General features: G+C 47.0%; 1 protein-coding gene across 12 annotated transcripts in view; it reads right to left on the bottom strand.

The window, feature by feature from the left end:
• The window catches only part of Dzip1 (DAZ interacting zinc finger protein 1), a 51,505-nt gene that overhangs the window by 30,174 nt on the left and 5,918 nt on the right, over positions 1-15,413 (bottom strand). For all 12 annotated transcript variants that reach the window (XR_007593300.1, XR_007593301.1, XM_050150409.1 and 9 more), the window contains exons 6-10: positions 13,270-13,354; positions 10,647-10,771; positions 9,780-9,941; positions 7,854-7,991; positions 5,572-5,634 (exon numbers count right to left, since the gene is read on the bottom strand). Coding sequence is in view for 10 of the 12 variants with exons in the window: in XM_050150409.1 (XP_050006366.1) it covers positions 5,572-5,634; positions 7,854-7,991; positions 9,780-9,941; positions 10,647-10,771; positions 13,270-13,354 (573 nt within the window). In the remaining 2 variants the exon portion in view is untranslated. The remainder of the gene's footprint in view (positions 1-5,571; positions 5,635-7,853; positions 7,992-9,779; positions 9,942-10,646; positions 10,772-13,269; positions 13,355-15,413) is intronic.

Here is a 15,413-nt window from a genome sequence, read left to right as displayed (position 1 = left end):
GGACAGTTGCCGGGGACGCAGCCCCGCAGCTCCTATTTCAACAGATGGCGCCCAGACGTGATGGGCTAAATCCACTTAAAAACCTGAGAAGGCTTAAAAATAGGGAGAGAGAGTTTAACAGAGATTTTTGCTGTTTGCTGGTGGCGTGCTGTAGAGAAATTTCCTGATTCAGCAACAGCAGCAGAAAAAAAGCTGCGTCATTTTAAAGCTGCGCGGCTTCCTGGGGCTGCCAGCGTGAACTCTGGCTTTAAAGCATTTCAAGGCTTTTATGGGACTGGATGTTTGTGTTCCCGCTTGGGATCTGAGGAGAGTGCTCTGAGACTGTGCTGCTGATGGCTCAGCGCTCCCCGCCTGCACCTGGGCAGAAGGCAGAATCAGGCTTGGGCAGGCGGAAGAGCATGGTGGATTCCTGCCGCCATACAGAGACGCATTTTCAGACTGCGCAGTGCTCTGCGTGTCAGATTTGGCTGTAACTTGGATGAAAAGAGTTTCTGTGCTGCACGCTCAGTCTCGGAGTTAAACTGCTGAGTGCGGCTCCAATGTGGACTGCTGTGTGCCTGGAACTGTGAATGGTTCAGGGGCACCAAATGGATCTGAGGCAGGAGTGGCTGCTCCATGCTGAACTGTGCTGACCTCAGGCAGCAACTACCGTAATTGCCATGATAACAGCGCAGTTAAGGTTTAGACTGGGCAGGACACAGGCAGTACCGTATTACCTGTACATGGTGCAACTTAAGTTTTTAAGAAGTGCTTAACATTTTAAAAAATGCTCCTGGATAGTAAAAAAATTACAGATTCACAGTAAAACAGATTCAGACACTGTTGGATGAATGTACGTAGGCTTGGGAGAGAGAAGAAAAAGAATATAAAAAATAAAGTTAATGTCTTAAAAAGAAAAAGGGTAAAGTCTTTAAAGAGACAGAGTACAGAAGTACAGATAGTTATAGATTAAGAGAAATAAAGAAAAATAAGCCACGTAAAAATGGAAAATTCACAGAGAGTCTGGATTATGTACATTGTGTTTTCTTTAAAATTTTTGACTGTGAAGGAGCTAAGTACAGAGAGACATTTCATTATATGGGCTGCTAAGCTGAACCTGCACATATGTTCTAAAGGTATCTTGACTTCAGAATTTGGATCTAAGGTTATGATGCTTTGGAAAAGTCCTTCTTTTGTTTTCACAGAGGATGTGACCCTGTGGATTGCATCTATCCCAGTATGGTATGATAGACCACGTCCTCCTGAAAGGTTGCTGTGAACACCCTCAAAAAATTACTTCACTCAACTGCCAACTGAGATGACCCTGGCACACAGGTTATACCATGAAAGACCTAATTAATGACGCCCCTATATTCAGCAGGAAGCAGTTTGGAGAGAAAAAACTACACCCATGTTCCCAAATATTGTTTATAAATGTTCTTTTACATTTAAAGGGGGATATGATATAGATATGAATAATTTGCATTGGTATGGATTTTAAGGTCAATTTTGTTATATGTATATGTATTTTTGATCTTGATTAAGGTATTGTGAATGTGTAGTTCATTTAAAAATGTAATGTATAATTAGGAAATAAAGGTTGTTAATGGATAATCATCGCTAATAGTTAAGCTTGTAGTCATGTTAATTAGATTTTCTAGATATATAGAGATATATTTCAATTAGGCATTCTTCATATCTTTCAAAGACTGCAGAATATGGCATTTTAAATGTTTTAATAATTTAGGGCTTTTCATGACAATGAGACACGTCTGCTCCTGGCAGCACCAATCTACTTCAAAAGGAAGATGGGCATCGAAGAGGATCCTTATGGAGTTGGATAGCCATTTGGGCAAGAAACTGCTCTTGCCTGGACTATTGCATAAACTGGACACAGAGAACCCGCAGAGAGAGGACTGCTGAACTTGCCTAAAGGTGAGGTGATCTTTCGGGGTTCCTGCTTCATGAAAGAGTCTGCGAGACATTCTGCAGGACACAGCAGAAAGTGACTGAACTGTCTTTGGAATTTCCTGCTTCGTGGAGGTGTCTGCTGGAAACTATGGGCCTGTAGGCCAAAGATGGATGCCCCAACGGTACAAAAGAACTTTGGGTGACTGTCCAGGCAGCAAGATGTCTCTGTCATTTATTTCTTATTTGCTTAGGTAATATTATTATATCCTTCTGGAGTCTTTGATGGAGTTGAAGAATGAATAGATAGTTATAGTTTTCCTTAGTTATGATGAGATAAAATAGATATAAATATTGTAACTGTAATTCTTACTTGATAACTGTTTTGTTATATGTAATTTTGCTATGTTAAGTTAAAGCCTTCTTTTTTTTGTTTAAACAGAAAAAAAGGGGAAATGATGGGGGAAGGACATTGGTTAATTATAATAAAGAAACTGCCTCGGCCCTCATAGGACAGAAAATTAGGTAGGCGGAGTAGACATAAGAGAATTCTGGGAGAAAGAAGCTTAGTCGAAGAGTCGCCATGATTCTCCTGCTCCAGACAGACGCAGGTTAAGATCCTCCTTGGTAAACCAGCTCGTGGGCTACACAGAATATTAGAAATGGGTTAGAACAATATGTAAGAGCTAGCCAATAAGAAGCTGGAACTAGCCGGGCCAGGCAGTGTTTGAAAGAATACAGTTTCCGTGTAATTATTTCTGGACATAAGCTAGCCATGTGGGCGGCCGGGTGCCGGGGACGCAGCCCTGCCGCCACTCCTAATTCAACACCAGAGGGCTTGAGTGACACTCCCACGGGCCAATGACCACGTCAGGGACTTTAGTGGACCAGGGCAGCTTCCAGAAGCTAACCCAGGCTAGCCATAGGCGCTCTGAAGGAGAACACAGCTTAGGCAATGTTCTGAGTACAGCTTGTCGTGCCTCCGACTCCTGTCCCACAGAAAGTGTGAGATGACTAATGTGGATCATTTAAGGCTGCATTTGTAACAGGCTGCCACAGCGAGTAGAAAACCGACAGAAAAGGGAAGCAGCCATGAAAAGAACAAATGGAGAGGCTTCCCCATATGTTCGCAACAAGAGCAGAGCCGGGCGGTGGTGGCGCACGCCTTTAATCCCAGCACTCGGGAGGCAGAGGCAGGCGGATCTCTGTGAGTTCGAGGTCTACAGCCTGGTCTACAGAGCTAGTTCTGGGACAACTAGGGCTGTTACATAGAGAAACCCTGTCTTAAAAAACAAAAAAGAGACCAGGACGAGTCTAGAAAAATCAGTGGATAAAGTACATGAACACTGGCATGAGGGCCAGAGTTCAGATCAGGCTGCTGTTCTTGGGAAGTGATGACCCTGAATCCCTGGAGCGAGCCAATGGGCCAGACAAACCCCCACATCATCAAACTCCAGGCTCAGCAAGAGATCCTGTCAGGAAATAAACTGGAAAGTGAATGGGGAAGACATCCTCAATATCAACCTGTGCCCCCACACACAGTGCACACAGGACCACATGGGATGTGAACATGCGTACGCACACACACATATACACATGACCATATAATCTTTAGTTATATGATATTCTGCTTAGTACTCTATGAAAGGAGTATTTAGTACTAACTACATGAAGGGACATTATTTTAGGAAATATGTGGATGAGGAAACAAGATACTCTGTGCGGAAAAGATCTGTTAGCAATACAGAGGGCACAAAAGATAATATTATTTTAAAAAAACAAGATTTCCTATCTTAAGATATTCTCAAATACATCTACTTTAGGTACTTTGTCCCGGGGGAAACATTAACAATGAATTGTTATAACAATGCTATACTCAGTGAACAGGAATCAGGGAATCACTTTTACATTAACGTGTTGTTTTCATTAGGTTCTTAATGTTAACAGTCTTTTCTTTATGTCCCAGCTCAGAAACGTGAAAAAACTCAGATGTATCAATTCAATAACAGAAATGATGAACACATGAGACACCTAAGATCATCTCCCAGCAATAAAATGACGCTGGACTGTATCTTTTAAGCACAAAGCATCCGTTATCTAGAAAGAGCAATGCACATTTTGTAAGGGTCTATCTGTATGTGGGGGTCTAGAGTTCTGGGAACGTAGCCCGTAGAGAAGCACATGGGGCAATCGTGGCATGGGCGTCATGATCAGCTTAAAGGCCTGCTCCACAGGAAGGAACTCCTGCTTGGTACTGGAAAGCAGGCCAAGAAACTGTGGCTGGAAAACCTGCTCCTAGCGTTTTGCTGAGGGCACGGTATCAAATGCTTCTACATACCTTCTTTATACCTGTAGGTTGTCATGGCTCTCCACCCTCACTAGAAATGCTTCTCTTTGCAGTGGACCGTGGTTAATACAAAGATTCACAACTCATCAAAGAGGATAAGCGATTGTGGGCTATTCATCCATAAACAGGACATTTGCCCCCCACCCACCCACCCGCACACTACCCAAGGCTCAGAGAAGAGAGCGGAGGAAGAACGTTAAGAGCCAGAGATGGGAGGCCCCGTCTATAAAACAGCTGGACATGATGTATTCCCCAGGAAATTGGTGTCCTCTTTGGGTTTAGCCTAGTTAATAAAAGAATCTAAAAGCATACTCAGAAGAAAGCTTGAGGACACTTTTATTAGTGTTTAAGAGAATACCAGCATGTCAGGCGAGCTGAAGTTTTGGCAGCAGCCTGGAGGGGAAAGATGGAAAGAAGGGAAAACTATGCCATTTGCAAGTGGTCACGGGGTGAAGGGCACAGAGCTTAAGAGAAGGAGCAAAGAAGCAAAGAAATGAAGAAGGAAGTTTCTCCGAGTCTGGACTTAGAAAGGGGGCCAGGCTCCAGAGTCACCTAGCGATGACAAAGCGGTTGCACTCAGGAACTCAGGGAGGCTCTGATTGCCTGTGTTAGATAAAGCCAGTCAACGATCCAGCGTGGCCAGGGGATAAGCTCATGAAGCCCCATCTGGAGCGGAGGAGCTGCTGGCAACCAGTGGCTGCTGGAAGGGACAGAGCCACTTCTCATCAACGGTGTGGCCCCGGGAGGGTGCGCGTGCCCAGGGGGTGGCCCTAGAACCGTGTGCATACGGGCAACACTAACTGGAGTCAGTGGATTGTTTTTGGAACAGACTATAGAAAGGAGACATGAAGTGAGGAGGAGGAGGGGACACAGTGGTGAAGCCCGCGACCAGAATGAGCTGGGGGTGGAGTCAGGGATGAGTGAGGTCAAAATACACTGGATCTGTGTGTGAGAGTCTCAAAGGCCAAAGAAAATCGCTTGCAAAGAGACATGCAGCACTTATAATATAGAGAGAAAATTGAAGAGAAGCTTACAAAGGAGTAGCAGTGGTTAATTTTGTATTAAAGTTATAAATAATTCTAGGTATTTTTTTTACACATTTCTCCAGAAATGTTAAGTAGGAAAATACTACATTATTGAGTTAACTAGAAATTCTTTTCAAAATGGCCAACGTGTGCATGTGTGTGATGTGCCTAGGCATGCTTGAGGCCCTGATTCCATCCTCAGCAGGAGAGACAGGGGCAGAGGAGCTGACCAGACGGGGCTCCTGGATTCTCATCCCTGGAGAGACGGGATGGGGAGCTGACCAGATGGGGCTCCTGGATTCTCAGTCTTACCTTTCCCTTCTCCTGGCCGTGATCCTCACTAAGAACTTGAAATCGATCTGTCCACTTGCTCGCCTGGAGGAGAGAAAAGAATGGTTCGTCTGTAGCAGCTGATGCAGAGGCCGTGAAGCAATGCTGCTCACTGGCTTGCTCCCCAATGGCTTGCTCAACCTGCATTCTTATAGAACCAGGACTGCCTGCCCAGGGATGGCACTACCCACCACGGGCTGGAGCCCCCACTCCGCCCATGATCACAAATTAAGACAAACTCCTACAGTTTGTCTACAGCTGGATCTTATGAGGCATTTTCTCAATTGAGGTCCTTTCCTCTCCAATGACTGGGGAGCAGGGGGCAAAGCACTAAGGTTTCTGGGTCTTACTGACAGGCAAGTCAGCTCATGGAAGACAGTATATCAGTGAAAAGCAAAGGTCAACAGAGTAGGCCATCTTCCAGTTTTCTACGCATGCTCAGGAACTGGCTGAGCAACCACTGGCAACGTGGAGGATTTGAAGGACACCCCCAGCTCTGTATGGGCAAGGAAGGGGTGGACACGGTGATGCCGGAGCTCCTGTTGAATGTGTATAACTAAGTTCTGGTCAAACAAACACTAGAGTCTAGAGGAGACTCGGGAAAACCCTGTGAGTAGTGTTCCAGTGATCCTGGGGGATAAATGTGAGGCAGATCTTAAAAGCAGAAGGTCCCAGCCAGCAGAAAGGGGCAGCAGGGCCATGGTGGGGAACGGGGAGTCATGGTCTAGAGCAGAGGTTCTCAACCTTCCTAAGGCTGCGACCCTTTAACACAGTTCCTCGTGCGGTGGCGGCTCCCAGCCATAAAATGATTTCCATGGCTACTTCATAACTGTAGTTCTGATACTGCTATGAATCATAATGTAATCGTCTGATATGCTGATGGTCTTAGGCGGCCCCTGCGAAAGGGTCGCTTGCAACCCAAGGGCTTGCAACCCCCAGGCTGAGAACCACTGTTGTAGAAAGAGGACCCTGGGGCAGAGGGAAGATCATCACTGCAAATTTTAAAGTCCGGTGGGACAAGGCCTTGTAGCTAGCCGGGGCAGGACGCGGGGGACGCAGGGAGGTGGTGTCACCGAAAGGTTAAAGGCAGGCAGGATGACATGCACAGCCAGCTGTGATGAAGAAGGTACATTTAAGGGAGGCAGACATGATGTAGCATCAAAACAAGAAATGGTAATCAGATTTCAAAATGCTCTTACCATTTAAAAATTTCATAGGTTTATCTTAAAGTTTTATTATGTTTATTTGTTGTGCGTACATGTATGCATCTGTGTGTGTACATGTATGTATCTGTGTGGGTACATGTATGCATCTCTGTGTGTACATGTATGCGCCTGTATGTGTACATGCAAGGTCAAGCATCGATACTGCACACATGTGAAGGTCTGAAGACAACCAATGAGAGTCGGTTTATTCCTTTCCCAAGTGGGTCCCGGGGGTTGAACCTAGGTCATCAAGCTTGGTTGGCAAAAACCTTTACCCTGTGAGTAGGCTCAGTGACTCGAAGGCTTTTAAAATTATTATTATAGAATTCATAGGTTATAACTCCCCCCAACACAGAGTGGACATTGAATATGAGACCTCACACAGGCTGTACCACTTACCTAGATCCTTACCCTTTTTAATTTTTAATAGCTTTCCATAAACCACTGAGATAAAATAACTTTTATAGAGTGATTATGGAGTCTGACTTCCAAATGAGAATAAAATACACAAAAGGTATCAGTTTGCCAATGCAGTGCTATACGTCAACTAAGTCTGAAGCTTCAATATGCAGTTTTTAAAAAGCGAGATCTACACCCGAAAGAGGAAAGACATTAAATAGCAAGGCGAACTGACTAAGGACACAAGTTCGGACTGACATTTTCCTAGTTAAAACTGAAAAATTTCTGCTGTTTTATATTCACGCCTATGAACCAACACCTACTCTGAGTTAGGCATGTGTCGAGATACAAGGGAAGAATAAACGAAACAAACACATTTGGTGTGAACAAACTCACTAAGGAAAAAACACTGGTGAAGAGCGCTGACTGCACTTGCAGTCTGCTGAGCTCAGTGTCCCCTTTCTGGATCAAGACCACCTGAGGCTCCAGTTCCTTGGGATCCAGTGCCCTCCTTCGGGCCTGTATACACACTGCACAATAACCTCGTGCAGATGCAAGCAGAAGCAACCAAGTGAATGTTGTAAGCTGTGCCTGCGGTCACCAGCCACGCCATACCTGGCCGTGCCATATCAGGCCATGCCATAACTGGCCGCGCCATACCTGGCCTTCCAGGAGCTGAAGCATGTTCTGGAGCTCCTGGGGACTCGGGAGTTGATCTTCCTTACACTCATGAGCGTCTCTTAAGGAGCCGATGTTGGACTTGAACTTCATATTGGACTTCTGTATTTCTAACAATTGCTGTAAATGGGGAAAAAGAGTCACCGGTAGATACGCTACACATTTATCTAACTGACATAGTGACAAAGCTCGCGAGCACAAAGCCATGTTCAACTCGAATGCCCTTCCAAACAAACGCTCCCACACAGCTCTCCTGCCTGTCCCATGCTTCCTCTTGTTTCTACCTCTCTCTCATCTTCGATGTTTCTTTCTAGAGTGCATACAGGATTAAAAACAGAAAGGAAAAACTAAACTCATTATTAAAAAATGGTTTACTCTTGGAGGGGGGTAGGACATGCCACAGCGTGCATGGCTCTCAGAGGACAGCTGTGGATTTGGGGGACTGAGCTTGGGTCAGCCATCCCCCCAAAACCTGGGTCAGCAGTCTTACGCAGCAAATGCTTTACTCGCTGAGCTACCTCTCTGGCCCCAAACCAACTTTCTGGCCTTTGACAATGGGTTTTTACATTTTTAACAAAAACACTACATTTGTGAGAGGAACTGGGTATACCTGTCTCTTTCTGTTTGTTTGTTTTGAGGCAGATCTGGCTTTGCTGCTCAAGCTGGCTTTGAACTCTTGCTGAGCCCGTCTCAGTCTCTTTAGTGCAGGACTCCTGGGGTATATCACCACGCCCTCGTGGCAGCTAGTTCTAAGAAGCTAAGACTGTAATGAAAGGTCAACCATCCAGGGGACCATAGTAAGAAACTCGCTAGGACTAGACTTCTAATTTTCTCAACGTTAACAATAGAAAAAGAAGAAGAAGAAGAAAGAAAAAAAAACCAGTGCAGACAGCAAGAGGCAATAAAGTTACCATCAGGAAATGGAAGGGTGGGAGTCTACCCTCTGTGTGATCACGGCAACCACTCAAAGGCAAAGGAGTTTGTCAGTGCAGAAGCGTGTTCCCACCAACACTGCCGGTAAGGCAGAGTGAAAAGCCACAGATGGTGAGGACCACGGGTGCCTATGGACCACGGCGTGATGAACTGACACATGGTCTCCAAGCCCCTGCCCAGAGGACCTCAGACTAGCCAGGAGAAAGCCCCAGCAGCGCTTCTGTAAACCACCAGGCTCATCTATAGGAGGAAACACTGCAACAGACAAAGGAGAGCCCAAGGAGACAACGTGACCGACTGTCACACGGTGTTGGGCGAGAAAGGATTTGGCTTTGTTCCACGGTAGCCATTAGTTTTGTTTCTAAGATGTGCGGCCCCTAGAGGGAGCCCAAGGATCGCCCTCAGCGCCCTCCCCTTTCTCTAGGAGGTTTCAGAGCGAAAGAGCTGCATGGCCAGGCCCTGAAGATGAAGGTTCCGACCTTCAGAAAGTGATTCTATCACACAGGTCCGTTCCCACCTGGCACAGAGACCCCTGCCATAACCCTGCTCACTGTAGAGACCAAATCCTCTTCATAGGACAGGTGCAGAGAGAGGAGCGGGCTAGGCAAGCACACCCGCCCCCCCCCCCACTTTGGTAATCTGTGTCGGCCTTTCCACCCACTACTTGGAACATTCTAGAATTTGGAGGAGGGTTTGTGGTTTAAGGCTATTTAAAGCTAACCACATAAAGAACGAACAGAGTTTCTTGGAGCTGAACAAATGCATCCCCAAGTGTTCTGTACTAGAGCCTGTACGGACTGCCCTATAACAAAACAATCCCGTTCACCCGCTCTGCCTCCTGCGTGCCACAGGCTCCCTGGAAGGAGGGGCCGTGCCTACTCGGCAGGATGAGATATCTGACCCTCTGCCACGATGTCATGCTAGCACTGTCTGAAAGCGAGCGATACTATGAGAAGGTCTATGATCAATACTCACGTATTCTAATGCCGAATTCTTAGAAGTTAGTTCTTTAAATTCCTTCATGAACATCTCCTTGACCTTTTCCATTTCATTGAGCAGCTTCTCCTGCTCCTCCTCTTTCCACCTCTCAAACAACTTCAGGAAGTCATCTTCTTTCGACTTCTGCATTTCATATTCCTGGAATCATTTTCATATGTGTCACTAAAGGCTCTGGGACGAAACAGACCTGCATATTCTAAAACCAACGGGAGCTCCAGTCTGTCTTCTCTGAGGGAGACCGGGAGACTCTTCCTAAAACAGTGGGGTCTATACACAGAGATCCTTCCTCATTGAAGCACGGCTGGGGTGCAGGCGAGTGAGACGGATCGCGGAGTAAGGGTACTTGGTGCCAAGCCTGACAACTTGAATTTGATCCCAAGACTCACGAGGTGGAAGGAAAGAACCAAGTCCAGCATCTGTCCTCTGGCTTCCACATGCTCATTCACATACGTTCTCAGTAAATACATGTAAATAAAAAACAAAACCAGAAACCACACTTGGAGACTGACGATATGGCTTGGAGGTTAACAGGGCTGGCTGCATAAGCGTGAGGTTCTGAGTTCAAATCCCTAACACACACCTATGAAGCCAGGGTGGCCACACATAAGGCTGTAACTCCAGTGCTGTGGACGTGAGGGACAGGAGGATGGCTGAGGCTTGAGGGCATCCAAGTCTTGCTCCAGGTTCAGTGAAAAACCTCAAAGGAATAAGGGCCCTGGCCTACATGTACATGCACACACACACACACACACACACATACACACAAGCCAGCATCCCCGTGTCCTTGCGTCTTTTAAACTCCTAGTGGTTGCATCATCTCCCGTAGAGAACTCCGCATCCTACCTTAGAGAACCGGACTGCATGGGCATGCTGGGAAGACTCCAGTTGAGACCTGGTGAGCTGCAGCTGTTCCTTCAACATGTCAACCTCCTTCTGGAGCCTGTCAGTCTGGGCCTTTGTATCATACTCTGTGGCGACAGAAAGTCTAGTTAGAATCTGGAAAACCTAGTTTCTTGTGAACTCACCTAAAACCTTACAGGGCACAGCTCTGTGGATAAGACAGAATAAAATGTTCCTGCTCGGATCACTATTACCTAGTGTATGCTATGAGCCCAGTCCCGTGCTAGTCGGGAGCCCTTCATGTGACCAGACATTTCATTAACGTTAGTGACTTCTGTCAGCCACTCACTGTACTACAGCTTATTCGCGGGGACAGCGTGTGAACGCTGTTCGGGGAGCAGTCCTGGTCGCTAGGGCTCTGGACTCTTCAGACAAGTCCATCCCACTCAAAGCAGAGGAGCAAAGGCTTTGCCTGCAAGTACCACACCATCGACAACGTCTGGGCTCCCTCCCAACTGTACTGAAGTCCCTGTCATTGGTCATATAGAGGCTGGGGACTCAAGATGCGGACTTGGGTAGTCATCTGTTCAACTAAGGCAAAAGCGAAGGACTGAAAGGTTGTCCAAGGCAGCAAGGCATGAAGGGAGAAGTACTTTATGATGTCCATGTACTTACATGAGGATGTACACATGACTGAATGGGTTTACATGTGCTGTGGGTGCAGACATGAAAGGGATGGAAACCAAAGCAGAAAGTCAGAACCTCAAAGATGACCTGAAGAGACAATACTCATCTCAGAGCCTGAAACGCCCTCTGACACAAGTATGAGAAACAAGAGTAAACTGAAACAGAGAGAGAGGTCAGTTCACAACCAAGAGAAAAAGAGTTCAACATTCCCCTGCGTCCAAAGACACCGCTTACTCGCTCAGCAGTCCGTGGTTTCTAATGGAAATTTCTGCTTTCTGTTTTGCCTCGACTACAAAGCACCGCAGGCAGGACTAGAAACAGACTGGCCCCGAGTGGAGGAAACCAGGGCATCTATTGAAAACACGCCTGCCCTGCTGGAGGAGGAGACCTGCCGTGCTTTGAGAGCATTCGAACAGTGGGAAGACCCAGTCCTTGATGAACTGGAGAGCCCTCTCCACAGGACCCTCTCCCATTTCTGTCTTCATTGCTACCGATTTCTACCTCTGCTTTCTGGCTTCTTCCCATCAGCACCCAGACACATTAATGCCAATATAAGATGATTTTCTCTTGTCTCCATGGTTCAGTCAAGGTGCTATCTTGGGTCTCCTGCTTCTCTTCCCAGCACACACTCAAGACTGACCTGCAATGCCAAGGCCAACCACTGTGTGGCAGCAGTCAGTTCCCCATCAGCATTCCACTCTTTGCTTCAGGAACAATGATGTATTTGAGCTCTGCCACCTTCTAGGAACACTTTTCCTCTTGCTGTTCAAGACAGCACACTCCATAGGTCATCCTCACAGGACCGTCCTACCTGCCTTTCTTGAGGAACAATGTTGGGAGATCTAGCAGAGGCCTTGGGTCTTCTGACCTCTAACTAGAAGGCTCCAACCAGCCCCCGTCCTCCAGGGTCCTTCCAGATCCCTCTATCTACCCCGGGTCCCCATCTGCAAGCATCCGCTGTGTGACTTGCGTGTCTCTTGCACGTGTGATGCAAATGTATGTGTGGCCAACACAAACTCTCCTGCCTCCACCTTCTTTGAACCGTCTTCCCACCCCTCACCCTCCAGCACAGAAAGCGTTCTCCTAAATAGGAGCAGGTCTGTGCTTCATCTCTTGCTTTCTCCCCCGGTCATAACCGTAGGCCCTGTGTCCGGCACGTTCTTCTATCCCTCTGCCCTGCAACCATGCCCGTCTCGGCTTCCTCCTCTTCTCATGTGAGCTTCTAGGCACCTCCTCCCTCTTCTACCAGCTGCACTATTGCCCCTGCGGGCGATTCACCTGCAGCTAGGATGCTCTCTGTCATCATTCTCCCTACGAAGGAGTCACCCCACGTCTTCCCACTGTACCCCCAAACCCATAGGCCAGGGCCTTCGTCGCCTCCTGAGATCAGTTCCCCCAAGCCTCCAGCCTCCCCACCTGCCGTGGCCTCACTCACCCCACTCCTGTTCTCTAGACACACCGTGCAGCCTCTCCTCCTGCCTCCACTATCGGTGGTCCGTGAACCTCGGATGCTCTAGTCCCTAGATCTCACCAGACCGCAACTCCTTTAGGACTCTGCTCTCTGGATAGAAATCGCCTCCTCAGAGAGGCCTCCAAAGACCGCCTGGGATGATTCTCCCTGTCTCTGTCCTTCATAGCCTTGGATATGTTCTTTGGATCTGGCACTCGGAAGCCGGCGCCCTGGTTCCAGTGTTACTTTAGCTCTCCATTTGCCGGCAAGACTCGAAGTGGGATTTCTCCAGCGTGCTCACGCTGTGTCCTCGGCGTCAGGGCACTGAGAACTTACACATGGGGGCTCACCATCTACTCACTGCATTTACTCATTTACAGCCCGTGAGACTTTCTTTTAAAAGGACTGAGAAATGCACCGGACCACGACTCACTGAGAGAGGAACAAGGCAGCAGAGGGAAGGTAACTCTGACGGAGTTCATGCCTTACCAAGGTGAGACTCTGAGGTGTGGCGGCGCTGAATGTGGCTCTGTAGGAAAGCTTGGTTCATGAAGGCCTTGTCACAGAAGTGGCACTGGAAAAAAAGCAACACAGTCAAGTGTCTGCAGCGAGATTCTCCAGCTACCTGCAGTAAAAACCAGGGACCTCGAAGCATGGCCTCTTGGCAGCTTCTCCTAAAAGATAAAGAAGCTGGCTAGAGACGCTAACCCAAAGGGCAAAGGTAAGGTAAGAACACCCTTCCCAAGCTAAAACAAGTCAAGGAAATGCATCTTCTGACGGTTGAAGCATCTCCTCTGGTAACGTCTGGAAGCCCTACTCATGTTTCTGTTACGTCGACTTCCACCCTCTGCCACTGACTTGCTCATGGTAGGCTGGGAGACCACACCAGACACCAGCCCTGCTAAAACCTTGATGTAGGAGTCCCAGCTTCCAAACACCATGAAAATAAGTTTCCGTTACTTAAGCCATCTAATCAATGGTATTTGTCATGGCAGACCTAGTAGCTAATACAGGTACACACACATATGTGGACGTGTTTGTAGATGTGTCTGGAGTGTCTGAAACCTACAAACACTCTCCTATGAATACATACATCTTTGAAGACTTTTCAAAGGTACATGGTGTATAACAGACATGAGGGAGAATACAAGGACACAGTATTTCCTCTGGAAATGGACGGAGGGAAACTATTTAAAAAAATAAGAGTATGGCCTCTGGGAATTGGTCATACTCCTGGGGATGACCCCACACCCAAGAGTATGCGGATAGGACAAACTGGACACCATAGTTTTTTTTTTTTTTTTTGCTATTTTACAGAGGACATGAAGTTGGTGGGGACAGATCTGGCAGGAGCTGGAGGTGAATATGATAAAAAAAAAGTTATGAACTTCTCAAAGTTAAAAAATTTTATATAAAAAAATCTTTTTGTTTAATCTTAAAGTTTCCCCAACATAGAAAATGGAAATACAGCAAAACCCTAGCACGCATTACATTTTTTTTGCAAGATGCCCAGGGCTTCTGGACTTTGTCTGCAGAGGTAAGGAAACATCAATATGCTGGAAGTCACGTGACTTCCCTCATCTTGTAAAATCAGCTATGGTGTTTGTTTGTCGGCTATGCGGCTTCCCTACCTCTCAACAATTTAGCTATATGTTAAGAATGGCCACACAAGCGCCATCAGCTATTGGTTATGATGCGGGGACAACCTTCCCGTTCCACAGAGCAGACATTTATGTACATAGGAGCTGAGCGATTTGCTAAGGTCTAGCAGTTGCAACAGTAGTAGAGGCGTGCTGTGGAATATTACTTTACACTGTGTGAAGGTGTCTCACTGTGACTGGTTTAATAAAAAGTCAAATGACCAATAGCTAGGCAGGAGGTATAGGCGGGACTTCTGGACAGAAAGAGCTCTGGGGAGAAGTGGAGCTGCAAGACAGAGAGGAAGCAGGATGGAGAGGACAGAGTAAAGGCAACCGAGGCACATAAAAGAAGAGATTTAAAAGATGGGGTTAAGTTAAAAGAGCTAGTAGGACAAGCCTAAACTGTAAGTTGAGCTTTCATAATTAATGTCTCCCCATCATATTTTGTGAGTTGGTGGCCCAAAGACAAATCCGTTTGGGATTTGAACCTATTCATTCCCTAGAAAGCGTCTCCATTGCTGTTCTCTCTGTGTGAGCAGAGGCATGTGACCTGGACGCACTCTGTCAGCCAGGCCGCACGAAAGAGGCCACAGGATAGAGCATAACCACCAGTAGAGAAATGACTCCCGCACTCTTGGTTATGTCTAAGACCCAACTGCGTTTTTCTACGTCATGGAATTTCTTACAGTCTGAACACGCAACCAGCCCTCAACGCGTTTATCTGACATTGAAGGTGTGGTAGACTGTGAGGGAGAGAGGGAGAGGAGGTGGGAAGGAGGGAGAGACAGAGAGAAAGCTCAGTCCACCTGGAGCCACGTTTCCCTGTGAAGCCTGAGGACAGACAGAGTCATTTGACTCACTTTGCCCAGCAGGATTCTGAGTCTGTTGACTCCTCCCCCAAGCCAGCAGCATCAGAAAGGTGTGGCTGTTCCCTAACAAGGGGCATTTCTCACTCCACACCTCGGGAATCAGAATCTCCAAGAGTATCACAAT

Source organism: Alexandromys fortis, unplaced genomic scaffold (genome assembly GCF_014885135.2).
Source record: "Alexandromys fortis isolate MF-2015 unplaced genomic scaffold, M_Fortis_MF-2015_v1.1 scaffold_66, whole genome shotgun sequence".
Lineage (NCBI taxonomy): Eukaryota > Metazoa > Chordata > Mammalia > Rodentia > Cricetidae > Alexandromys > Alexandromys fortis.
This window is presented reverse-complemented; position numbering and strand designations above follow the sequence as displayed.